General features: G+C 41.5%; 2 protein-coding genes across 7 annotated transcripts in view; one reads left to right on the top strand and one right to left on the bottom strand.

The window, feature by feature from the left end:
- Positions 1 to 257: 257 nt before the first annotated feature.
- C11H17orf75 (chromosome 11 C17orf75 homolog) lies at positions 258 to 17850 on the top strand. Of its 2 annotated transcripts, XM_074046372.1 has the most exons (10): positions 258 to 623; positions 1473 to 1553; positions 11015 to 11140; positions 12730 to 12873; positions 13096 to 13153; positions 15464 to 15583; positions 16028 to 16092; positions 16214 to 16350; positions 16916 to 17019; positions 17526 to 17850. In XM_074046372.1, exons 1-10 carry the CDS (start codon positions 484 to 486, stop codon positions 17739 to 17741), a joined length of 1191 nt encoding a protein of 396 aa, XP_073902473.1. In that variant the 5' UTR covers positions 258 to 483; the 3' UTR covers positions 17742 to 17850. The 2 variants fall into 2 exon arrangements, with proteins under 2 accessions (XP_073902473.1, XP_073902474.1); XM_074046373.1 differs by lacking the exon at positions 11015 to 11140 and having other exon boundaries at positions 259 to 623.
- Positions 17851 to 19806: 1956 nt separating this feature from the next.
- The window catches only part of Rhbdl3 (rhomboid like 3), a 50513-nt gene continuing 44031 nt past the window's right edge, over positions 19807 to 26288 (bottom strand). For all 5 annotated transcript variants that reach the window (XM_074046370.1, XM_074046366.1, XM_074046367.1 and 2 more), the window contains one exon: positions 19807 to 26282. In XM_074046370.1, coding sequence (XP_073902471.1) covers positions 26011 to 26282 — 272 coding nt within the window. In that variant the 3' untranslated portion in view covers positions 19807 to 26010. The remainder of the gene's footprint in view (positions 26283 to 26288) is intronic.

Consider the following 26288-nt stretch of genomic DNA (forward strand, 5'->3'; position numbering starts at 1 on the left):
TTCTTTTTGGTACTGGGGTTTGAACTCAGGGCCTTCACCTTGAGTCACTCCACAGCCCTTCTTTGTGATGGGCTTTTCGAGATAGGGTCTCGCCAACTATTTGCCTGGACTGGCTTGGAATCTTGAGCCTCCTCATCTCTGCCTAAGTAGCTAGGATTACAGGCGCGAGCCACCAGCGCCGGGCAAGCCTTATTCTTATGGGACTAGCTAGTTCTAGTTGCACCATCTTTACCACGTACACAGACTCCTTGACGTCTCAAGTGACAGGGGGGAAAAGTGAATTCAAAAGACAAGGGCAGCTTTTCAACGAGGGCGAACTCAACAGCCCTCGCCCCGGGGGGAGCAGACCCGCGGAGGCCCCAGACGCCAGCGGAACTTGGGAGCGCGAGGCCGGAGAGCCGGGCGAGCCGGCGCTCACCGAGGACTGTACGGCAGCGGGGGAGCGGTTTGGCGGGGACACAGGGCCGCTCGGAGACCGCAGCGATGCTGCCGTCTTTGCAGGAGTCGCTGGATGGGGATGAGAAGGAACTGGAGAGCAGCGAGGAAGCTGGCTCTGCAGAGGAGCGGAGACTCGAGCCGCCGCCCAGCAGCCACTACTGCCTCTACAGCTACCGCGGAAGCAGGTGCCGCCGGCCGCCCCCACGGCCCCGCCCCGGGTCCCCGGCCCGGCCTTACATCCCGGCCCGGTCCCAGCCCGGCGTCCTGGCCGCTCCCAAACCACATCTACTCTCCCACCCGAGGTCTTTGACCCGAAGGGCCCTTCTGGCCACACTCCGTCTTTCCCGGCTCCCCTGCTGGACTTCATGCCCGCCCCTCCCAAGCCCCTGCCGTCTGTTCAGCGCAGTTCTCGAATGCCCCATGATTTCAGTTCCTGTCCCGTCTTCGGATCAGCACCCTTATCCCCTCCCTCCGAGGTCCTTGTCCTTGCTGCTTTTTCTCTCCTCCTGGCCCTGTGAATCCAGTTTTTTAAAGAGAAGTTTCCTTGAGCTTTCTGGGTATTAAACCTTTCCTCCACCTTTTAGGTTTTGGCTAGAGCAGGGGTCCTTGTCAGCACTGATTTTTTTTTTTTTCCCCAGTATTGGAGTTTGAACTCAGGGCCTACACCTTGAGCCACTCCACCAGCCCTTTTTCGTGGTGGGTTTATTTTATTTTATTTTTTTTGAGATAAGGGCTCGTGAACTATTCCTCCCCCCCACCCCCGGCCCCCCTCCCCGCCTTCCCCCCCCCCCCCCGCTGCCTTCAAATCGCGATCCTCCTGATCTTTGCCACCTGAGAGAGCCACTGGCGTCCAGCATTTATTTTATTTACCTATTTTTAAAATTTATTTAATCGTTAGGCAGTAGAGAACCCATGCACTTTGACCTTGCAGCAGTTTAGTGGAGGTCTTGCCCCTACCCTGATTGCAAAGGCCTCATACACTGGTTGATTTAGAGCCCATAATTGATAGCATTATTTGTTTTTGTGGCTTGTAGATTGGCACAGCAACGAGGGGACGGTGATGATGGAAGCCCAAGTAACACAAATGTGGAAACTCCCTCTGGTGATGATTTCAGGTAAAAACAGCTTAATCATAACCCATGCATGTGCTTTTCAATCTTCTGTGCATCTCTGGCCTGTAGATGTCAGTGGGTACCCTATTTCCACTGAGCTTTCCCTAAGTCAAACCATCAATTTCTCCTTTTCCCTAGGAACCTCTCTTGATTTCCTCATTGGTTCATTCATTCCTGGCTGAGGCAGATTCAAGTACTGATATTGCCCCTGTGATTAGCCAGAGAGAATCTTTTTTGTTGTTGTTTTGTTTTGTTTCGGTGATACTGGAGTTTGAACTAGGGGCCTTGCACTCCCTAGGTAGGTGCTTTACTATTTGAGCTGTGTCCCCAGTCCTGTTTTGAGTTTCTTGATTGGAACTCCAGTAAAATATTTAATATCAAGATTTAAATTTAGCTCCTATCTCAAAAATACCCAACACAAAAAAAGGACTGGTGGAGTGGCTCAAGTGGTACAGTGCCTGCCTAGCAAGGATTAGACCCTAAGTTCAAACCCCAGTACCACCAAAAAAAAAAAAAAAAGTGCTCTCTGTTGGTTGCTGGTGGCTCACATCTGTAATCCTTGCTACTCAGGAGGCAGAGATCAGGAGGATCGAGGTTCGAAGCCAGCCTGGGCAAATAGTTCAGGAGACCCTATCTCGAAAAAACCCTTCACAAAAAGGGTTGGAAGAGTGGCTTAGGTGTAGACCCTGAGTTCAAACCTCAAAGATTTTAATCTTTTTTTTCCCCTTTGTTTATTTTTACTATCTCTTCTACCGTACATTACAATGTATACTGCAGGAGCAAAGGAGAACCCCTTTTCTTCATTGATGTCTCTACCTTGTTCCTTGAGTGGTACTTGTCTGGTGTAGACATTTAATACATATTTATTAAGTGCATGAATGAATACATCTTGACATTTGATGCAAAATAAGGTATAATACAAATTCACTGAATAGATAATGATTTAAGGAATTTTTCAGTTTTCAAATAGTGAGAAATTTATGGATGAAATTAAATGATCCTTGGAATTTGCTTCAAAATAACATGGGATTGGGAGAATGGTATGGGTATAAAGATGAAACCAGTTGGCAATGAGCTGAAAACTGTTGCAACTGGATGGTGGGGAACATGTGAGTAATTATACTGCCCTCTTTCATTTTTTTTTTTTTTTTTAATTTTTATTTTATTCATATGTGCATACAATGTTTGGGTCATTTCTCCCCCCTTCCCCCCCTCCCTCCCCCCCCTGCCGCCCCCTCCCTCTTCCCCCCACCCCCTCATACCCGGCAGGAACTCTTTTACCCTTATTTCTAATTTTGTTGTAGAGAGGGTATAAGCAATAATAGGAAGGAACAAAGGTTTTTGCTAGTTGAGATAAGGATAGCTATACAGGGAGTTGACTCACATTGATTTCCTGTGCATGTGTGTTACCTTCTAGGTCAATTCTTCTTGATCTATCCTTTTCTCTAGTTCCTGGTCCCCTTCTCCTATTGGCCTCAGTTGCTTTAAAGTATCTGCTTTAGTTTCTCTGCGTTGAGGGCAACAGATGCTATCTAGTTTTTGTGGTGTCTTACCTATCCTCATACCTCCCTTCTGTGCTCTCGCCTCATCATGTGATCAAAGGCCAATCCTCTTGTGTTTGCCCTTGATCAAATGTCCGCGTATGACGGAGAACATACGATTTTTGGTCTTTTGGGCCAGGCTAACCTCACTCAGAATGATGTTCTCCAATTCCATCCATTTACCAGCGAATGATAACATTTCGTTCTTCTTCATGGCTGCATAAAATTCCATTGTGTATAGATACCACATTTTCTTAATCCATTCGTCAGTGCTGGGGCATCTTGGCTGTTTCCATAACTTGGCTATTGTGAATAGTGCTGCAATAAACATGGGTGTGCAGGTGCCTCTGGAGTAACCTGTGTCTCAGTCTTTTGGGTATATCCCCAAGAGTGGTATTGCCGGATCAAATGGTGGATCAATATCTAGCTTTTTAAGTAGCCTCCAAATTTTTTTCCAGAGTGGTTGTACTAGTTTACATTCCCACCAACAGTGTAAGAGGGTTTCTTTTTCCCCACATCCTCGCCAACACCTGTTGTTGGTGGTGTTGCTAATGATGGCTATTCTAACAGGGGTGAGGTGGCATCTTAGTGTGGTTTTAATTTGCATTTCCTTTATTGCTAGAGATGGTGAGCATTTTTTCATGTGTTTTTTGGCCATTTGAATTTCTTCTTTTGAGAAAGTTCTGTTTAGTTCACTTGCCCATTTCTTTATTGGTTCATTAGTTGGGGTTCCATTGAGAAAGTTCTTGCCTATACCTATTAACTCCAGAGTACTTCCTACTCTTTCCTATACCAACTTTAGAGTCTGGGGTCTGATATTAAGATCCTTGATCCATTTTGAGTTAATATTGGTATAGGGTGATATACATGGATCTAGTTTCAGTTTTTTGCGGACTGCTAACCAGTTTTCCCAGCAGTTTTTGTTGAAGAGGCTGCTTTTTCTCCATCGTATATTTTTAGCTCCTTTGTGAAAGACAAGTTGGTTATAGTTGTGTGGCTTCATATCTGGGTCCTCTATTCTGTTCCACTGGTCTTCATGTCTGTTTTTGTGCCAGTGTCATGCTGTTTTTATTGTTATTGCTTTGTAATATAGTTTGAAGTCAGGTATCGTGATACCTCCAGCATTGTTCTTTTGACTGAGTATTACCTTGGCTATTCATGGCCTCTTGTGATTCCATATAAATTTAACGGTAGATTTTTCAGTCTCTTTAATGAATGTCATTGGAATTTTGATGGGAATTGCATTAAACATGCAGATTACTTTTGGGAATATAGACATTTTTACTATGTTGATTCTACCAATCCATGAGCATGGGAGATCTCTCCACTTTCTATAGTCTTCCTCAATCTCTTTCTTCAGAAGTTTATAGCTTTCCTTGTAGAGGTCGTTCACATCCTTTGTTAGGTTTACACCTAGATATTTGGTTTTTTTTTTTTTTTGAGGCTATTGTAAATGGAATTGTTTTCATATATTCTTTCTCAGTTTGTTCATTATTAGTGTATAGAAACGCTAATGATTTTTCTATGTTGATTTTATATCCTGCTACCTTGCTGTAGCTATTGATGGTGTCTAGGAGCTTTTGAGTAGAGTTTTTTGGGTCTTTTAAGGTATAGGATCATGTTGTCTGCAAATAGGGATATTTTGACAGTTTGTTTACTTATTTGTATTCCTTTTATTCCTTCTTCTTGCCTAATTGCTCTGGCTAGGAATTCCAGTACTGTGTTGAATAGGAGTGGAGATAGTGGGCATCCTTGTCTAGTTCCTGATTTTAGAGGGAATGGTTTCAGTTTTTCTCCATTAAGTATAATGCTGGCTATAGGTTTGTCATATGTAGCTTTTATAATGTTGAGGTACTTTCCTTCTATTCCTAGTTTTCTTAGAGCTTTTATCATGAAATGATGTTGGATCTTATCAAAGGCTTTTTCTGCATCTGTTGAGATGATCAAGTGGTTTTGTCTTTGCTTCTGTTAATGTGGTTTATTACGTTTATTGATTTTTGTATGTTGAACCACCCCTGCATTCCAGGGATGAAGCCTATTTGGTTGTGGTGAGTGAGTTTTTTGATGTGTTGTTCATTGTGGTTTGCCATTATTTTATTGAGGATTTTTGCATCAATGTTCATTAAGGAGATTGGCCTATAGTTCTCCTTTTTGGAGGTGTCTTTGCCTGGTTTTGGGATAAGTGTACTACTGGTTTCATAAAATATGTTAGGCAGTTTTCCTTCCCTTTCTATTTCATGGAACAGTTTAAGGAGGGTTGGTATCAGTTCTTCTTTAAAGGTCTGATAGAATTCAGCAGAGAATCCATGAGGTCCTGGACTTTTCTTTTTGGGGAGACTCTTGATTGCTGTTTCAATTTCATTTTGTGTTATAGATCTAGTCAGGTGATTAATAACCTCTTGGTTCAGTTTTGGATGATCATATGTATCTAGAAATCTGTCCATTTCTTTAAGATTTTCAAATTTATTTGAATATAGGTTCTCGAAGTAGTCTCTGATGATTTCCTGAACTTCCATGGTGTTTGTTGTTATCTCCCCTTTTGCATTCCTGATTCTACTAATTTGGGTTTTTTCTTTCCTTATTATAGTCAGGTTTGCCAAGTGTCTGTCGATCTTGTATATTTTTTCTAAGAACCAACTTTTTGTTTCATTAATTCTTTGTATGGTTTTTTTGATTCCTATTTCATTGATTTCAGCTCTTATTTTTATTATTTCTCTCCTTCTATTTGTTTTGGGATTTGCTTGTTCTTGTTTTTCTAGGAGTTTGAGATGTATCATTAGGTCATTGATTTGGGATCTTTCAGTCTTTTTAATATATGCACTCATGGCTATAAACTTTCCTATCAGAACTGCCTTTGCTGTGTCCCATAGGTTCCGGTAGGTTGTATTTTCATTTTCATTGACTTCCAGGAACTTTTTAACTTCCTCTTTTATTTCACCAATGACCCATTGTTCATTAAATCATGAGGTATTCAGTTTCCACCTGTTTGTATGTTTTTTGTCTTTACTTTTATTGTTGAGTTCTAGTTTTATTGCATTGTGATCAGATAGAATGCATAGTATAATTTCTATTTTCTTATATTTGCTGAGACTTGCTTTGTGCCCTAGGATATGATCTATTTTGGAGAAGGTTCCGTGAGCTGCTGAGAAGAATGTAAATTGTGTAGAAGTTGTATGAAATGTTCTGTTGACATCAAGTAGGTCCATTTGATCTATTGTATATTTTAGATCATGAATATCTTTATTGATTTTTTGTTTGGATGACCTATCTATTGATGATAATGGGGTGTTAAATCTCCCATGACCACTGTGTTGGAGTTAATATATGCCTTTAGGTCCTTCAGGGTATGTTTGATGAAATTGGGTGCGTTGACATTGGGTGCATATAGGTTGATAATTGTTATTTCCTTCTGGTCTACTTCCCCTTTTATTAGTATGGAATGTCCTTCTTTATCTCATTTGATCAATGTAGGTTTGAAGTCTACTTTGTCAGAGATAAGTATTGCTACTCCTGCCTGTTTTCGGGGGCCACTGGCTTGGTAAATCTTCCAGCCTTTCATCCTAAGTCTATGCTTATTTCCGTCAGTGAGATGGGTCTCCTGTAAGCAACAAATTGTTGGATCTTCCTTTTTAATCCAGTTCGTCAAACGGTGCCTTTTGATGGGGGAATTAAGTCCATGAACATTAAGTGGTAGTACTGATTGGTATGTGGTGATTCCTGTCATTTAGTTGTCTTTGTTGTTTGAAGGTTTGATTGTGTGTACCTAAATGGAGGTTACTTTCTACTTTCTTGCTTTTTCTTTTCCTGTAGTTTGGTGTTGCCTGCCCTTTCATGGTTATGTTGGGTTTCACTTTCAGTGTGTGGAATCCCTTGAAGAATCTTTTGTAGTGGTGGTTTGTGGTCACATATTGTTTTAGTTTCTGCTTATCACGGAAGACTTTTATTGCTCCATCTATTTTGAATGATAGTTTTGGTGAGTAGAGCATCCTGGGGTTGAAGTTATTTTCATTCAGTGCCCGGAAGATCTCACCCCAAGCTCTTCTTGCTTTTAATGTTTCTGTAGAGAAGTCTGCTGTGATTTTGATGGGTTTACCTTTGTATGTTATTTGTTTTTTCTCTCTTACAGCCTTCAGTATTCTTTCACGGGTCTCTGTACTTGTTGTTTTAATGATAATATGCCATGGGGTAGTTCTATTGTGGTCTGTTCTCTTTGGTGTTCTGGAGGCCTCTTGCATCTGTATGGGAATAGATTTCTCTAGATTTGGGAAATTTTCTGTTATTATTTTGTTGACTATATTACGCATTCCCTTTGCTTGCACCTCTTCTCCTTCTTCAATGACCATGATTCTCAGGTTTGGTCTTTTGATGGAGTCAGTGAGTTCTTGCATTTTCTTTTCACAGGTCTTGAGTTGTTTAACTAATAGTTCTTCGGTTTTTCCTTTAATTACCATTTCATCTTCGAGTTCTGAGATTCTGTCTTCTGTTTGTTCTATTCTGCTGGATTGGTCTTCCGTTTTGTTTTGCAATTCTGTTTTGTTCTTTTTCTGAGGTTTTCCATATCCTGAGTCATTTCCTCTTTCATGTTGTCTATTTTCATCCTGAGTTCATTTATCTCTTTACTAATCGTGTTCTTTGTTTCACTTGGTGTTTATACAGTGCTTCTATGGTTTTAGTTCTTCTTTTGCTTTTTCAAATTCTCTATTTTTGTTGTCTTGGAATTTCTTGAGTGTCTCCTGTACATTTTGGTTGACCATATCCATTATCATCTCTATAAAATTCTCATTGATTACCTGTAGTACTTGTTCTTTTAGATTGTTCTTGTGAGCTTCATTGGGTTCTTTGGCATAGTTTATCTTCATTTTGTTGGAGTCTGGATCTGAGTATCTGTTTTGTTCATTTCCCTCTGGTTCCTGTACTAATTTTTTGCTGTGGGGAAACTGGTTTCCCTGTTTTTTCTGTCTTCCCGTCATTGCCCTTGGTGTTGTTATTGTTCCCGTACTGTGTGCAATTAAGTATTTTCTATCTTATAATAATAACAATGGTGATATTTAGAATGGAAGGGTGAGAGGAGAGGGAAAGCAAAGAAGTTAAAGCAAGAGGGAAAAACAAGTGAACAAACAAAAAAAAACCCAAAACAAACAAACAAACAAAAAGTTTCAAGGATATAAATGGAGAGGTAGTGTACCTATCAATGGGAAGTGGAACAGGCATTAGAGAGACAGAGAAAGTATTGAGAAAAATAAAATAAAAAAGTAAATAAAAATAAAAATAAAATTAAAAAAATAAAAAAACTCCAGGTTCACAATAAAGTTTCAGTCTTAATAATCTTTGTGTTAGTCCCAAAGCCTGCAATCTTGAAGATGTTGTCTCAGAAGTAGTTCTGTCATTGTCTCATCAAAGGGAAAATAAACCAAAAAAAACCAAACCAAAACAAACAACAACAACAAAACCACCACAAAGTGTCCCAAGTTCAAATGCAATACAGTTTCAGTAAGTTTTTCAGCACGCAGGTGTAGTTCAGTTTTTGTGTCATCAAAGGTAGGGAGGAAAAAAAAAAAAGAGTCTGGAGACAGTTCTGTGAATGGCTATCTGAGGCTGCGGCTCACCTGCCCCCTGCTGTCAGCCTGCTCTTGCTGGAGGCTTTATTTATGCAGATCTCAGGAGTGAGCTTAACACTCACCTGGCCCCGCAGGCTTTGTTTACTTAGAGTTCTCCTGGGCGTGATGCCACTGCTACAAGCTTTTCCTTATCCAAGCACACTGGGGAGGTGACACTGCACCTGCTTTCTCAGGCCAGCATGTTTATTTACAGTTCACATGGGAAGTGGGTCTTCCCCCCTCCTGTGGAGTTTTCCTCCCACCTCCACTTTTACAAGCTTTCCCACTCCTGATTGCTGGGTGTGTGCCACCTCTCCTGCCTTCTCCAGTTGGCTTGTTGTGAGGGATTTCCCCTTCCCCCTCTTCGGAGCTTAGGGCTCCCTGCCCTCTTTGCTACATGTCTTTTTTGTTATTATTGCTTATTATTCAGTTTTTTCCCTGGGTGGGTTTTGGTCTGTCCAGGGGGATATGCTGATCTGGCCCAGGGTTGTCTGTGGGAGAACCGTGTGCTGCTTAGCTCACCTTGTGGTCCGCATCTTCCCAGGCCGTCTGGGCACTGGCGTCTGGCGGTGGCACGGGAGCCTCCTGCTTTCTCCATTTAATGTGGAGTGGGAATGTTACACACAGGGTGGAGGTGTGGAGGAGTCAAAGTTTTGCCTCTTCTTTGGTGGTTTTTCCTGTAAGGTGTATCTCCAGCATCTCTCCAAGATTTTACTTTAGGAGGCACTCTTTCTGCTTCCTCCCTCTAGCCACCATCTTGGAATCCCCCTCTTTCCTTTTGTATGTTTGAAATTTCCTATAATATAAACTAAAACAAAAGACCTTGAGAAGCATTAGGTTCATGTTGTGAAGGTGGGTGATAGAAGAGTTTTTCTTTCATTATATTCTATTTATGTTCTAATCTAAAGCAAAGTAAAATTCTTTATTTACTTAGAGAGAGGGTCTTGCTATGTAGCCCAGGCTGACCTCAAATTTTTTTTTTTTTTGTGGGACCAGGGTTTGAACTCATGCTTGCATAATAGGAGCTATACACTTGAAGCACACCACCAGTCCATTTTGCTCTGGTTATTATTATTTTTTTTTGCTCTGGTTATTTTGGATGGTGTCTCATGAACTATTTTCTTGGGCTGGCCTCTAACCATGATTTCAATGTTCCAAGTAGCTAGGATTATAGGTGTGAGCCACTAGTGCCTGGCAGGCCTCAAACTCTTTTTTTGTGTGGGGGGGTGTTAAATGGAGTTTATTGAAAGTTATGGATGGGAAATACAGGTGGAAGCCAGTAAGCAGAGAGTGGCCTCCCATTCTTCATCATCGTGCTTCAGCCTCCTGAGTATTGGGATTACAAGCACACACTACCATGCTTGGCTCCGAAGTTGTGATTTTTTTTTAGTTCCTAAGATGTTGTATTTATTCATAGGTTTCTGGCACTTGAAGGATTGAAGGAGGAGGAGGCAGGAGATAGTGATGTAGGAGAGTGAGTGAACCAGAAAATGTAGTGATAGATGGGCAGCAGGTAGCACCCACTTGAAGCTAGTGCTCATTAATTTAACATGAGACTCAACACCGTGAGTGTGGGGTTTTAGTCAATCACACTCAAGTGCATAGGTACAGGTACAGAGTAGGTAGAGACCTTGAATGGTTTTGCTAAGCAAGTCTAGTGGGATGAAAACAACACAGTAGTTGTGTGTAGTAGCCAATTTCTATATAATTATACCTCAATAAAGTTGAAAGAAAGAAAAGCAAGAATGTGCAGAGGTGTGATTATAGGGAGTGGCCATGGAGTTTAAGCTGAATAAGGGAAGTGAGGAGATGAGAATGTGAGGAACAGTGGGTTGGGAATTCCAGTGCAGTTCTAGTACTGGAGAGAACAAGTTGGAAAGATAGGAATACTTAAAAATGTTTGGTAAGGTAGGTCATACTTGGTGACATACATTCCATTGCTATGACAAAATATCTTTTTTCCCCAGTGTTCGGAATGGAACCCAGTGTCTTGTGCATGGTAGACAAGCACTGAGCTACATCCCCAGCTTAGAAGAGGAAGCCAGGGTTCTCTATCTAATACCCTGAATATCCTAACTTTCTCAAACAATGCCCCACCTCCTAAAGTTTACCACCTCACAATAGAACCATGGGCTAGGGACCAAGCCTTCAACACATGGGCCTTTGGGGAATATTCTAGATCCAAATTATAGCATTCACCAACAGGAATCAGGCAGACAGGTTTCTTAATTCCTTAAGGGAGACCCTGGCTTTGGTACCATTTTGACTTAATGGGCGTGAATGCACCCATCCATTGGTAAGGAATGTGTGTCTTTCCTTTGTCAAGCCTCTCCTCGGTGGATACTAATCTACCATCTGAAGTGGAGCCAGAGCTGCGCAGATTCATTGCTAAGCGTCTTTCAAAGGGAGCCGACTTTGAAGGGCTGGGTAATGTTGCATCTGTGGAGCTGAGGTAAGTATAAAATTTGCTGTGTCCTGAATTTTTACTTCTGAGGTAAATATGAGAAGTGATGAGAAACTCTAAAAAGACCTGCAGGGTCATTTTCCAGCAGCCCAAGCACTGGGCCTCATGTAAACATTTGTGCAGTGAGTTTAATTGAATGGTAGAGACGCTGGTGCCTAAGTTATTTTTGTGCTTGTAAGAAAAGAGTTAAGGAATTGGGGTGTAGCTTAGAGGTACAGCTCTATCTTCATGTACAAGGCTCAGTGTTCAACCCCAACTCAGCTTAAAAAAAAATAAGAGTTAATTACCCAAATTGAAATTGTATAGTTTATAGTCTGTAAAATGCTTTCATAAACTTTGATGTAATAATTCTCCTTTCAAAGGTGAGATAGAACAGTACTCTTACTTCCTTTTTTTTCTTCTTTTTTGTAGTACTGGGATTTGAACTCAGGGCTTCACACTTGCTAGGCAGGTGCTCTACTACTTGAGCCACTCTGTCAGCATCTTTTGCATTAATTATTTTTGAGATAAGGTCTGATTTATGGCTGGACCAGCCTGGATGGTGATCCTCTTATTTATGCTTCTCTTTGCAGGTGGGATGACAGACTCATGCCACCATACTTAGATTTTATTGGTTGGGATGGGTTCTCTAACTTTTTGCCTGGGCTCCCTGGAACCATGATCTTCCCAATCTCCACCTCCTGAGTAGCTAGGATTGCAGGCTTAAGCCACTATACCAAGCTTTTATTTCCATTTTCAAATGAGGAAATAAACTCAGAGAAGTTAAATCACATGCCCAAAGTCACAAGGCTGGTTACCTTGATGGAGTTCATACTTAAACATACACATTCTTTACATTGTAACCACATATGTAAATGTCACAATGGAATTCCCTTGTACAACTAGCATATGCTAATTTTTTAAAAATTGAAAGTTACAGTCATCTTTCTGTTACAATCCCCCCCTTTTTTTTTTTGGCAGCACTGGAGTTTGAACTCAGGGCCACATGCTTGCTAGGCATGTGCTCTCACAGCTTAATCCACTCCACTAGTCCCTTTTTGTGTTGGGCATTTTTGAGATGGGGGTCTCAAGAACTATTGGCTGAGGGCTGGCTTCGAACCTCAATCCTCCTGATCTCTGCCTCCTGAGTAGCTAGGATTATAGGCACCTTGCACTGTTACACTCCTTGATTATAGTTCACTTTATATCATGAAGTTTATATGTAAGTCCCCTCAGGAGTATGAGGTCATGGCTTAAGGATAAGCCTGGCACATCTACTTGGAGCATCCATGATTTGTGACATTTTGGGGAAAGGGGAGACTTTTCTTCATGCAAATGTGGGTATACCAAGAGTGAAACTTGGCATGAATTTTTCACATAAAAGAGGACAACTCAAAGTTCACTTCTGTTAGGGCCACTTTAATTAATGTCCACCATGCAAATGTTCTCTCCTCTGCTGTGATAAGTAAACTTGAGAAATCTGGGAAGCTCTGCATTAGTGGGCAGGTAAAGGAGTCCCCAGATCAAGATGGCCAGGTTCAGAGCAGACCACATGAATACCCAAAATACTACATTTTACCTTTTTCTTTCTTTTCTAGAATTCCAGGTTACTCAGTTGGTTGTTACTACTGCCTTTTCCAACAAGGGAAACTGCTTCCTGAAACAGTAGCAGTGGGCTCTGAACATAACCCTTCAGAGTATGTGGTCTGTTTTTTAGGAGGGTCTGAAAAGGGCCTTGAGCTATATCCTTTCATTGTTGTTTGAAGGTGTCAGGAAGGAGAACATGGGAAGCCTCCCTAAGCTTCTCTACCCCTACATGTGCTTGAATTTCATACTTAAATTTGGCCATTTCCTTGGCTTGTTTTAATTTATAGTTTGCATTATTTGAGAGACCTTACATTTCCTGTTGAGAGATGAAACATTGTCTTAATTATTCATCCTTTAGTATTTCCTTAAGAACATACTTTCAGGCCTGAATTGGACAAGTACATTCAAGGACTGAAAAGTAACATGGATTTTGAGGTAAGATGACTGATTTAAGTTTTATAAGACTGAAATGATTAACATACCATGACCACTGTAATTATAACTACCTGTCATATAGGTAGTCACAAAACAAAGATAGCTAAATTCTAAAAACTTCACCTTGCCAATCAAAAGTATGATAAACTACTGTAAAATGAAAACAAACAAAAAAAAAAACCCTTTACCTTGTACGCCAATAGACTGATTTTTTTTATTTCTTTTATTCATATGTGCATACAATGTTTGGTTCATTTCTCCCCCCTTCCCCCGTCCCCTCCCTCTTCCCCCCACCCCCTCACTACCAGGCAGAAACTATTTTCTAATTTTGTTGAAGAGAGTATAAGCAATAATAGGAAGGACCAAGGATTTTTGCTAGTTGAGATAAGGATAGCTATACAGGGAGTTTACTCGAATTGCTTTCCTGTACATATATATGTGTTACATTCTACATTAATTTTTCTTGAGCTAACCTTTTCTCTAGTTCCTGGTTCCTTTCTATTGGCCTCTGTCACTTTAAAGTTTCTGCATTAGTAGACTGATTTTTTTTTTTTTTTTGGCAGTACTGGGGATTGAAGTTAGGACTTCACACTTGCTAGGCAGGCGCTGTACCACTTGAGCCGTGCCCCCAGCCATAGACTGGTGATTTTTAAGGAAATCAGGGAACACAGTCCTATAAGTGCTGAAAGTTTCACAAGGTTGCTTTTGATGTATTGCACCTATGAAAAATTCTTAGCTGCTAAATTCGGTAGCATGTAATTTTTTTTTTTTTTGCGGCATTAGGGCTTGAACCCAGGACCTTTACCTTGATCCACGCCACCATCCCTATTTTTGTGAAGGGTTTTTCAAGATAGGTCTTGCAAACTATTTGCCTAGGCTGACTTTGAACGAAGATCCTTCTGATCTCTGCCTCCTGAGTAGCTAGGATTATAGATGTGAGCCATAGGAGCCTGGATGTAATATCATGTCTGATGAAGAAGTGGATGCTGCTTTCCTGATTTCTAGGCACATAAGATTTATATTCTCATCAGAGCTTATGGTCTATGTAGCCTCTGGCACCAGAGACATGCTACGTAACAGGATAGCTATCCTTGGACATATCGAAGATTTTTAGAAACATCCCATTTTTATTAATCAATCCTTTGTGAATTACATATATCCATATTGACTAATTTATTCAGATCTTTTAAAAATTATGCTTTCATCTTGTATCAGTATTTAAGTTATGACTCTGATAAATTATCTATTACATGTAGTAACATCTGTAATCCTAGCTACTCAGGAGGCAAAGATCAGGAGGATTGCTGTTTGAAGCCAGCCCAGGCAAATAGTTTCAAGACCTATCTCGAACACAGAAAAGGACTGGCGGAGTGGCTCAAGTGGTACAGTGCCTGCCTAGCAAGCATTAGACCCTGAGTTCAAAACCCCAGTACTACCAAAAAAAAAAAAAAAAAGAAAAAGAAGGAGCCAGGTGTCAGTGGATGGTGGTTGTAATCCTCAGTACTTGGGAGGCTGTGATCAGGAGAATCGTGGTTTGAGGCCAGCCTGGGCAAATAGTTTGAGAGACTTCCATCTCCAAAATAACCAGAGCAAAATGGACTGGAGGCGTGCCTCAAGCAGTAGAGAACCTGCTTTGCAAGCATGAAGCCCTGAGTTCACACTAGGGGATTTGAGCTCTCAGATTGAAGCTCTTCCTGGGTGACACTAGTCCCTAGAGAGCAGCACAGCCTAGAAAGCCAATGTGTGCCTGGGCGCCTGTCTGACAACTGCTGTGGGCCTCAGTGCTTTGATGAAGTTACTCATATCCTCCTCTGTTCACATTTTGAGTACAAATTCTCAGCATTTCTTCAATCATTCCATAGTTACTATGTTTCATATACCCTACCAGGTTCTGGTAGTTTATTAAACAGTATCTCCAATGAGTACACAGTATATTGGGGAGAGATGGACATGAATGCCTACCTCCTTCCAGTGAAAAACAGTGTGAACCAAAACCCTATTAATTCAGTCTCCTAGGACAACTGTATCGCAATTCCTTTTTCTGAGTTGGTAGTGTTAGCTTTAAAAAAAAAAAAAAAAGGTGTCATCAGGTGTGGTGGTCACAACTGTAATCCCAGGATAAGGGAAGCTGAGGAAAGAGGATTGTGAGTTTGAGGCCAGTCTGGGCTACATACTGAGATGCTGTCTCAAAAGAAAAAAAGGCGTCTATCCCAGCTTTTTGTTGTCAAGAGCATAGTAAAGAAATGTTGAGTCCACTAAGTAGAAGGCTTATATGATAATAAAGCAAATGACATTTTCTTTTTGATCTAGGAAAGGGCCTTGGAGAACCAAATAAAGTCTTACCTGAATAGCTGGTTTGAGGATGTTGTATGCCCAATCCAAAGAGTTGTTCTTCTCTTTCAGGAGAAACTTACCTTTTTGCTACATGCTGTAAGTATTGCCCAAACAAGAGCATTTACTAGTTGAGAATTACTTTGGCAGAGTTTGAATTGTTTATAGACATACTCATTTTCTCTTAATATTACTTTTTCCCCTCTGAATATTCACTCAAACTTTGCTCCCTGTCAAGACTACACTTTCTTTACTTGGATCTAGAAAGTTTTATTACTAAGGTGGAATTGAATTGCAAATGCTTACTGAAACTTCCTAATAGGATCAAACATTTTGGAAAAAAAAAAACATTCCAAAGTGATTTTCACTATATAAAAATGTTAGCAAGCAGCTGGTAAATAAAGCTGTGGAGAGCTCATGCACTGCCCATCAACTGTCCGTGTGGTGGTTATTGGGAAAAGTAACATTTTCTTTCCCAAGAATGTGGTGGCTTTGTAAGGAAAACTGGAAGACAGGTATCAACCAGCCTTTATTTTCTTATAGGCTTTGAGTTATACTCCTGTTGAGGTTAAAGAATCAGATGAAAAAACAAAGAGAGACATTAACAGGTAATGAACATAATTTTGCGAAGGGAAGTTTTTCCATAGCAAGCCCCCAGTGTAGAATGAATTTGTTTTCTCCCTTCCATCCTACAATATTGTTTGTGGGAAATGGATTTGTGTGTGGCAGGTTTCTAAGTGTGGCCAGTCTTGAAGGACTTATTCATGAAGGCACCATGACGTCTTTGTGCATGGCCATGACAGAGGAGCAGCATAAGTCTGTGATCATCGATTGCAGTGGCTCCCAGCCTCAGTTCTACAATGCAGGTAAGCAGTGAACTCCGAAGTAGCCTTCCTGGACTTGTTCTGAGTTTTGTCTTTGCATTGAGAACAAGTAATGCAAATATGTATCCTTCTTGTCTCGTGCAGTTTTCCATGACTATCCCACTCCTGCTGGAAACTAGTGATTTTAGAAACATGGAAATCAAGTCATGCTTAGTACTCCACTCCTATGTATATAAAGAAACTTATATATACACAAGGAGACAAAAAGAAAAGTGCTCATTAAGGCATTAACTGAAATAGCAAAGAATTGAAAGCAACTTAAATGTTTATCAATAGGGTAATGATAAAACTGCTTGACTCATGCAAAGAAGTATTAGTGAACAGTTAGGAATGAATGGCCAGACTGGAGGTGTGGCTCAAGTGGTAGAGCATCTGCTTTGCAAAGCCCTAAATTCAAATCCCATTTGCACCAAAAAAAAAAAAAAAAAAAAAAAAAGCACACTTTTTTAGATGACTATAGAAGTATTAAATAATTCAATATAAATGTTTTTATGAAGAAATGTCTTGTGGGCCATTTTCATTTGTTTAACTCTAAAATATTTTGTAGGAAGCAACCGGTTTTGTGAGGATTGGATGCAGGCTTTTTTAAATGGTGCTGAAGGGGGTAACCCTTTTCTTTTCAGACAAGTCCTGGAGAACTTTAAACTAAAGGTAATTAATTGGCTGTGTGTCAAGGGCCACATAAAATTTTTTTGTCTGAATTTTAATTAGTAACAGAATGATGGAATAACATCTGCTTTATAGCTTTGATGTTATTGGATAGGACATTCTCAAAACTTGAATCATAACAAGGCATGTACTTTGACTTTTCAGTAGCTTCTGCATACATATAATTTCATTTCCTATAAATTGGGTGAATAATTGCTTATACTTAAGGGACATCAAGCTTGCAATTTATGGTGTAGCTTACTTGCAAACCACTAAAAAAAGTGATTGAGAATTCTGATTGTGGGGAGTGTTGTCACCTTAGATTTTTAGAAGTATTTTTGTGAGATTTTGTTCTACCAAGGGCAAAGCATATTAGCAATAAAAATGATGAAATATTTTAAAAGCTTACCTCTTAGCAAAATGTTGAATTCTCAACTGGATAAGAGAGATTTTTCAGGCTTCATTATTATCTCACTAAATACATATTTAACTCAGTGATCTTTTTCTAGGCCATACAAGATACAAACAATTTGAAGAGATTTATCCGGCAGGCAGAAATGAACCATTACGCTTTGTTTAAATGTTACATGTTCCTAAAGAACTGTGGTAGTGGAGATATTCTTTTGAAGATTGTTAAAGTGGAACATGAAGAAATGCCTGAAGCCAAAAATGTGGTAGCTGTCCTTGAAGAATTCATGAAAGAACTTCTTGCCCAAAGTTTATGATCATGTTTTGAGATAAATGTTTTGTGAAGCTGTATATTCAAGCATTCATGTTTGAAATTGCAGTATTTATCATTGTTCACAGGATTACAGTTTGATTATTTGAAACATACCAGATTCTTTTTCTTTCTTGTACCTTTACTATCTAACTTAATTAAACATAAAAATCTGAGGAATGTCTTCACTGAGTTCTAGATAGCTATGTGTGTTAGAGTTGGGGAGCTACAGTATATTGCTGATCCCATTCTAAAACTGTAGAAATTTGTTGCCTAAAAAAGTTCAGAGGTGATTTTTGGCTTCTCCTAGGAGTATCTTAGCAAATTGTCCTCCAGAAAAATTATACTACTTCTTTTTAACAGATTGTAGTTTCTTTTAAGAAATGTAATCCTAGCCAGGCATGGTGGTTCGCGCCTATAATCCCAGTGGAGCGAGGTGGAGGCAGGAGGATCTCTAGTTCAAGGCTTAGGTCAACCTGGGTTACATAGTAAGACTCTAGTTATCTGCCCTCCTGCCCAAAAAGAAAAATAATCCTAGTCTTAGGATAGATTAACACCAAGACACCATTCCAAAGATAGATCTGTGTATCCTGTAGGTGCCTGATACTGATACGTTTTTTTTGCCTGACTGATAGTTGGCATGGATGATGAAGCTAGCTTTTAAGTCAATATGCAAATAAATCATGAGTATTAAGAAATTAAATGAGCTTTAAAAACAGATGCATTAGCTTCAAGATAAAACATTATCTGTAATGGAAAGCTACTGCAGAAGTGGTTCCACCACCACTTTGTTCACTTTATAGATACTTGCTAAGAGCCTGTGTGTGTGTATGTGTGTGTGTGTTGTGGTGGTGGTGATGGTGGTAATGGAGGTTGAATTCAGAGCCTTGAGCTTGCTAGGCAAACACTCTACTACTTGAGCCATGCTCCCAGCCCTTTTGCTTAATAATTTTTTGGATAGGGACTCCGGCTGGCCTGGACCACTGTCATTTTACATAGCTGGGATCACAGGTGCATGTTACCATGCCAACCTTTTTTGTTGAGCTAGGGTCTCTTAACTTTTTTCCTGGGCTGGCCTCAAACTGCAGTCCTCCTGATCTCTGCCTCCCAAGTCACTGGTATTACAGATGTTTTTCTAGATGGAAATGCGGGAGCTTTAAGTTACATTATTAAGAAACAAATACATTTTTACAAGCAAACTGTAACAGGAATGCAACACATTTTTCCTAGCAGAGTTGCTTATCAATTTTAGTGTTTTGTGTTTTGTTATTGTTTTACTCTGAATCAATTGAAAGTGCCCTCATTTAGCCATTTATAATTCCCATGGATGCCAGCTGTTGCTACACACACATTTGTTCTGCATGGCTCTTTAACAAATTCATTTGATAATGATTTTTATTTAGAAGATCAGAAGTCTTGTGCTGTCACTGCCTTCAGGATGCACAGAGGAGCCCAAGCCTATAAAACTGAGTAGTGCTCTTAGATGGCTGTAAGTTTACAGTAAGTGCTGGGTTTCAACTTTCCAGATGACTGACAGAGGCCTTTGCTTTCTCCTCTACATAAGCAAGTCTGGAGACATGACTCACCAAGCCTTTTCTTTTTCTTTAATGAGAAATACAATTCAGGATCTTCATAAATGCTTTCATATGATTTTAAAGTTTAATAACTTGGATTAACTTAGAAAAAAAACCTAATCTTTTTTTTATAGCATTCAGAATGGCTATGGAAAATCATCAACTTTATGACACTATTTTTGAATCTAACCCATCTTTTTCTAATGTACTTGGGTTACCCACCTAGAAATCAGTTGTTTTTTTTTTCTTGTGGGACTGGGGTTTGAACTCAGTGCTTCATGCTTGCAAAGCAGGAGCTCTACCCTTTGAGTCACATCTCCAGTCCATTTTGCTCTGGTTATTTTGGAGATGGAGTCTCAAGAACTATTTGCCTGGGCTGGTCTTGAACCAAAATCTTCTCAAGTAGCTAGGATTATAGGTGTAAACAACCGGTACCCTGCTGGATATCAATTTTTTAAAATAAGTAACATTAGGATATCAACATTTTGAGTCTGGAAAACATGATTTTCATTCTCAAATTCATGTCATCTAAAAGTACATGTTGTAAATGGTATTTAAACAGCAAATATATCATCTGCTTCAAATCACATATGGGTATAGGCAAGGTATATTGTGTATTCTTTTTGTGTCTGTATATATATTTTTTGTAATGTAGATTCACATTACAAAGTTGTATACACTAGTCTTATTTTTACAAAGTCTGTGACAAATTATCACTGGTATAGAAAAGGAAAATGATGTCATGAAATTTGAGGATCATGTTGGTCATGAAAAGAACCACCTCATGACCAAAAACATGTACTGTATTCAAATTTTAATAAGCTATGTGTTAACCTTTAAAGATATTTGTTTGAAAAATGGAATAAATTTGTATTATGTGTGTAATACACAGGAAGAATACATTGTCATTTATAAAAACGGTATTTATGTAAATATATTTCTAATAGTAATAAAAATAACAATAATAATAATAAAACATAGCTTCTATCTGAGACAGTGATTTAATTCCCAACACGTTTGTGGGGAAATTATACTGTTATACTAAGGAATGTGTTGAAGAAAATCAAGTCACCTGCATCTTTAAGAAGGCATCAGGAAGGGTTTAAGAGCAATTTCTATCACAATGTTTTATTCATTGTCCAGTAAAGTTACACACATAGGACACAATAGCCCATTTCAATTCTTTTCACTCTCATTCTTAACCATGACAGAATGTCTGTCTTTTACCAGAGGATCACTTATGTCACATGCTTCTCAGAGATAAGATTCAGTCACTAGGACATTTTCCTAATCATGTGTTTCCTCAGTGGAAACCTCACTTCTTTCCATGAAGTCCTTCCACTTGGAGCTCAGAGAAGGCAACTCAGTTCCTAACTGCACCGGGGATTTTGAATCATGTGGACCAATGGCTAAGGTGGCATAAATGCCTACATTCTGAATAGGGACGTTCATGATAGGAAAAATAATGGCTTAACAGCTGTTAATGTTTTTTGTAAACTACTTCTGGAAGGGCTGACAAAGCAGAGGCCCTGCTAAAAGTGAACTCTGAGCAAACGTTCCACTAGTTCATTATGGAATGACCCTAGACCTAATGCACTGCAAATGGCTCTTTTAACAAACACCTTCATGTGTCTATGTGTTTAGTGTGCTTGATGTCCTATGCAAATATCTGGAGGCTAGAGAGCATGAACTTTGGAACCAGACATCTTGGGTGTGAATCCAGATATGCTATCAGCAAGTGACTAAACTCTTAAGCCTTCTTTTGTATAAATATGGGGATGTTTATAAACACTTCACACAAAGTAGCTATGAAGATGCCTACCCTGGGGTTTTCATTTCTTAATTATTATTGGCAAACACCTTACTAAGTTATTTAAAGAATGAGAATCTGATAGAAGTAAGGAACCACAAAAGGAAGACGGGAAATGGGAGGAGGCCAAAGGCAAAGTTAACTTATCAGCTTTTGTCTCCAAGGAGCTTGCCTTGTGCCTCAGGTACTGGAGCCTGGAACTGAACCATGGGAACACCTGGGTTTTTCTTATTGGCAAGTCAGTTCTCCACATTCCAACTAAAAGTAGGTTCTCTGACCTCGAGCAAAAAATTGGGGAAACAACCCCCATGCTGAAGTTTCAGTTATGAACAGCAAAACTACTATGCTGCCATTGGCTTAGAAAAGTTTGTGGAAGCAATTCACTCTCCCCTCAAATATACATTACCAGTTCCTTTTCCAAGTTTCTAGTCCAAGCAAAGCAAGCTTGACTGTTTTAGCTTTCCACGTCCCAGACTTCACCTTGAGCATTTATTGCTTCTGTTTCCCCTTCTGTGTGTGAACTGACCATGCCCTTTCTACCCTATTTCTCGAGATCAGGATGTTGATGGCCCCCAGGACCTGACACAAGGTTACTGGAGTAAAGAAGGAATGTCCCTAGCACATGTCAAAGATTTCTTCAATAAGGGGGATAGTATTTATTAATCTGTGCTAGAGGTGTGGTAAAAGAATGTGGCACTCACCAGGAAACTGGCACAGAAATTCATCATCTGAATTCAGGGATGAATTTCCTTATCCACTGCCACCCATCCCCAACATTGTTTATGTATGTGTGCTTTTATGGGAAGAGCAATCAACTCAGAAGATTGAGGAAGAATCACCAAAACTAAACTAGAAAGACTGGTGTTAGGCTCTCTATTTTACAAATTACCAATCCACTGTTCTTTACCCTGTCCCACCTACCCTGACCCAGCCCCAGATAAAACAGGCTCCCACATCAGACCTTCATGTCACTTCAAACAAGTTTAAGTTGTGACTGGCAAAACTACATACACTGCCATAAGCTTAGAAAAATTCGTGTTAAGCAAATCACTTTTCCTACAAATATACTTTACAATGAACTTTCCCAATTTCCTAATCCAAGCAAAGGTGGCTTGATTGTTTTAACTTCCCACATCCCAGACTTTACCTTGAACATTTATACTTCTTTCACTTCCCCTTCTATGTGTGAACTGATCATGCCAGCACTTCAGGTCACTTCCTAAATAACCAATGGCTTAAAAAAAACTCTTTAATGGAATCTGTGCTCAAATAATATGTTACAACAAAATATACAGCATGTACACAATACAAAAATATTTAGAAACCAACATCACAGCTTGTGTTTTCTTGGCTCCCCACCGCCCCACACTTACTCAAGTCCGCCGAGGAGCACTGTTTTTAAGGCAAAGGAGAAGTGGTGCTCTGTAGCTAGCCCTGGGAGCAACGTGAATGATGCCAGATGGGCTTCCACTGTACCGGGCAATCTGCATTATCTGAAAACTGAATTGGACACTAGAGGAAGTTCTGGGTTTGGTGAGCAATGACTCTCCTAATTTTCTGAGCAAGAATGGTTTGCATGGAAATTGAGAGTCCCATTAACTGGCAAAAAAGCCTCATTAGGGAGCTTTTCCTAATTAAAAAACAAATGATGAATGGTGTCATTAAAGCGAAATGTCTCCTTTGAAGGCCTGTTTTCCCTTCCTCAGTTTCTGTTATTCCTCTCCTGTTTAACAAGCAAGCAAGTCTACGACTGCTGTCTGGGAATTCCCCAGCTTTCAATCTCTGTGTCCTGTGGATGAAAGACCAACCTACCTCCACCAGCCTGTAGATTTACACTGCCCTCCTCATCCCAGCACCCCGGCTGGAGATCCTATTGGAGAGAAAGAGGGAGACCTGGGAGGAGGCTGAAGGCCAAGTAGGCAAGAACTGCTGGGAGGGTGGGGGACACAGGAGCAAGGAGACCTGCTAAGAAAGGCAGACACCAAAAAGCAAACATTTCTGGGTCCAGTGAAGTGACTCTATTGTCCTTCTCTGTGGCCCTGATTGGGGGTGATGGCTCAGAGAAGGTGGCAGAGGTAAATGAGCTGATAGGCTGCAGCTGGTGCTGGTGGCCTGGGGTATAGAAGAGATTCCCTCCAAACATCCTAGACCATGGTAAACAGACTTAGAGGATAGGAGATGGCCCTTCTCAGTAACAAGCTTTCAGCTGAAGCCCAGGAAGAACTGGACACTGGCTTTCTAGAGTCTTCGTTTTTTTGTGGGGTATTCTTGATGGGACTAGGGTTTGAACTCAGGGCTTTGTGCTTGCAAAGCAGGCACTCTACCACTTTGGCCACACCTCTAGTCCATTTTTGCTCTGGTTAGTTTGGAGATGGGGTCTTGTGAACTATCTCACTGGTCTGGCCTTGAACTGTGATCCTCCTGATCTTAGCCTTCCAAGTAGCTTGGGTTACAGATGTGAGCCACTGGTACCCACTTTGGAGTCTTATAGTTGACTGCTTTCTCAGCCCTTTCTAGACCACATATGACAAAGGGTGGCATTCTGCTGGCTTCACCCACATCCCAGCAGCCTGAGGTGCTAGGACAGGAGTATGGAGAGAATGCTCCTCTCCCAGTAGGGCACCAGCAGCCATCCTCCCTATCTGCAAATGACAACATGCTGAGGTTGCAGCCCATGGCAGAAGTAATGAAGTCCTGGCCCGTTCTGAACCTCACCCAAGTCCTCAGTTCCTCCCCCACAGCCTCAAAATCTCTTCTCCCAAGAATCTCATTCTTCCATGTACATCTCTCATGGGCAGAGAACAGCAAGCAGACAACAGACAAGATGGTCCAGGATGATGCAGCTCAGCCAAAGACCTGGGTCCATGTGGCCTTAGGCTTACAGGCCTCAGCATGGTGTTGGCACAAGTGTAAGAAGACCTTAGGAGCTATCTGTGGGGACGAGGACAATCTAGTTAGTGCTGGGTCAAGATAGTAGAGAGCCTGGCAGAGTCCTGTCGTGAGTGGGTATCTTTGGGTAGAAAGACGCTGTCCATTTCCATGTAACCACCAGGCCAGGAGGCTACAGTGGTCTGAGTCACCAATGCCTAGTCTGGCTGACTTGGACCTCACCACATACAGGGTTCTGTTAGGAGCAGGGCTACCCTTGCTGCTACATGAATTCTGCTCCTCGCCTCCCAGGCCTGTGGTTCTTTGTCCTGGGCTTTCAGGAGTTGAGAGTCACAAAGGCAGTTTTAAGGTAAGGACACATTTTGTCAAAGGTCACCTGCCTCATACCCTCCCCTTGGTACTTGCTCCTACTAGTACCAGCCCGAGCTTGCCATCTCTTCTTGGAGGGGCAGAGGCAGCTGGGGCCGTGCTGGGAGGCAGGGCTTTTCCTTCAGATTCCTGTCCTGGCTTCTGCAGCTGCCAGGATGTGGAGGTCATTCCCTCAACCTTACTCTCCCACCTGTGAAATAGGTGCAAGGGGACTTAGCTGCAAATTTCCTCCCAGCTCTAAGCATATGCGTCTGTGGGCTGCTTCACCTTGGATGCTCATCCAAGCTCCCAACAATTCTTCCCCAAAGCAAAGTTCTCTATCCTAGTTAAAATTCCTTTCACAGCAGCTTCCTGTCCCACCAACTCACATAGACACATGGCCTTGATATTCCTATCCCAGCCTCTCTTGTACCTCAGAGTCTCTTCTGTGGGAGGCAGAACAGGACACTTTTGGATATGAAAGCCACCCCAGAGGAAAACAGGAGTGTAATATGGCTGAGAGTCTTCTCTCAGTAGTCCAAAAGCCCCTGATAGAGCCAGAAATCTCCAGCATGGACAGTTTTTCCTACAGTCAGTTGATGCTCAGGGAGGTGTCTGGAAGGGACAGGAGATGGGAAAGAAGGGGGCAGCTGTGCTAAAATTAAGGACATTCAGTGACCATACCACAGCATACCATGGCTCCCCTTCCCAGTACCATCTCTTCTCTTACACAAACACCCTCATACCCTCACTGTCCCTCCCTTACTCTGAGGCTCCTACGTCCCTCATATTGTCTTTCCCATCTCTCACTCTCCCACACACACACACACACTCACACCAAAACACTGTCTCTATACCCAAAGGAGAAGCACAAAGTAAGGAAAGGGCAGTGAAGAGAAAGAAAGACCTTAAAGTCCAAGCAGAGCGTGAACCTGGGGCACTGGTGTGAGATGCCAGCATTCTGGATAGCAGGGAGGGAATACTCTAAAGTAGGTTCTAGGCCTTCCCCAGGGGGAACTTGGGATAAACTTCATTCCCCCAGTTTGGATCCCTTCACTGGCCCTGCGAGGCAAGAGTGAGGCCTTCAGCGTCTCCCCTGCTGTGCCCAGTGCAGGCCCTAGAAGCCATGCCCTAGCACCCACAGGCAGCCCAGAAGATCACCCTGGTTCAGAAGTCAAAGCCAACATAGCCAGCACCAGGCCCTCTTCTCACCCCAAGCTGCAGAGGTAACACTGCCTGGCATGAAGTTATCTCTGGGCAACCTCAGAGGTTCCCTGTCTCTCAGGATCTCTCCTCATGAAGGATGAGGGAAAGGGCTGCTGCTTGGTCTGTGGCAGGGAGAGGGGAGCACATGCAACCATGTGGCATGAGCCCAGCTTGGGGGGATGGGCCACTCTCACCCAACCCCAGGCCTTCACTCTAGCATGATGTCTTTAGAATAGTCAAGAAAAATGATGGCAGCCACATGCAACTCCTCCACCAGTGCCTTTTAGAAAACCGCCTCCATTGCCTGTTCAAATCTAAACACAAATATCCCAGCGACCCAGTCTCTGTCCTCTATCCCGGGTCTCACAGAGCTGGTATGAGAAATAGATACAGATGCTCCCTCTGCATGCTGCTGTTCCCTCGCCTCCCCACCTCCATTCTCCAGCCCCTCAGGGTGGGGGTGGCAGCTTCAAGTCCAGCAGGGTGTAGGCAAATATGTTCCAGAAGACAGCAAACAGTACGAAGATGGTGTACATGGCCACAAAAATCCACCACAGGGTCTGGTCCTGTAGCCTCTGCTCGTAGTTCCTCAGGACCACTACGCCCAAGGTGATGCCCACAGCAACACCCCCCAAGTGTGCCACGAAGCTCGGGTGAGGGCATGGAGGGTAAGCTGATGGGTGGCAGCGGAGCCATACAGCCCGCCCAAACTCCATGCTCACTGCAA

The sequence above is a fragment of the Castor canadensis genome, chromosome 11 (genome assembly GCF_047511655.1).
Source record: "Castor canadensis chromosome 11, mCasCan1.hap1v2, whole genome shotgun sequence".
Taxonomy (NCBI): domain Eukaryota; kingdom Metazoa; phylum Chordata; class Mammalia; order Rodentia; family Castoridae; genus Castor; species Castor canadensis.

Coding starts and splice junctions, on each gene's coding strand:
- C11H17orf75 (XM_074046372.1), top strand. CDS start 484: ATGCTGCCGTCTTTGCAGGAGTCGCTGGATGGGGATGAGAAGGAACTG. Junction 16,093..16,213: donor ACAAAGAGAGACATTAACAG/GTAATGAACATA, acceptor TGTGTGTGGCAG/GTTTCTAAGTGTGGCCAGTC. Junction 17,020..17,525: donor TGGAGAACTTTAAACTAAAG/GTAATTAATTGG, acceptor ATCTTTTTCTAG/GCCATACAAGATACAAACAA.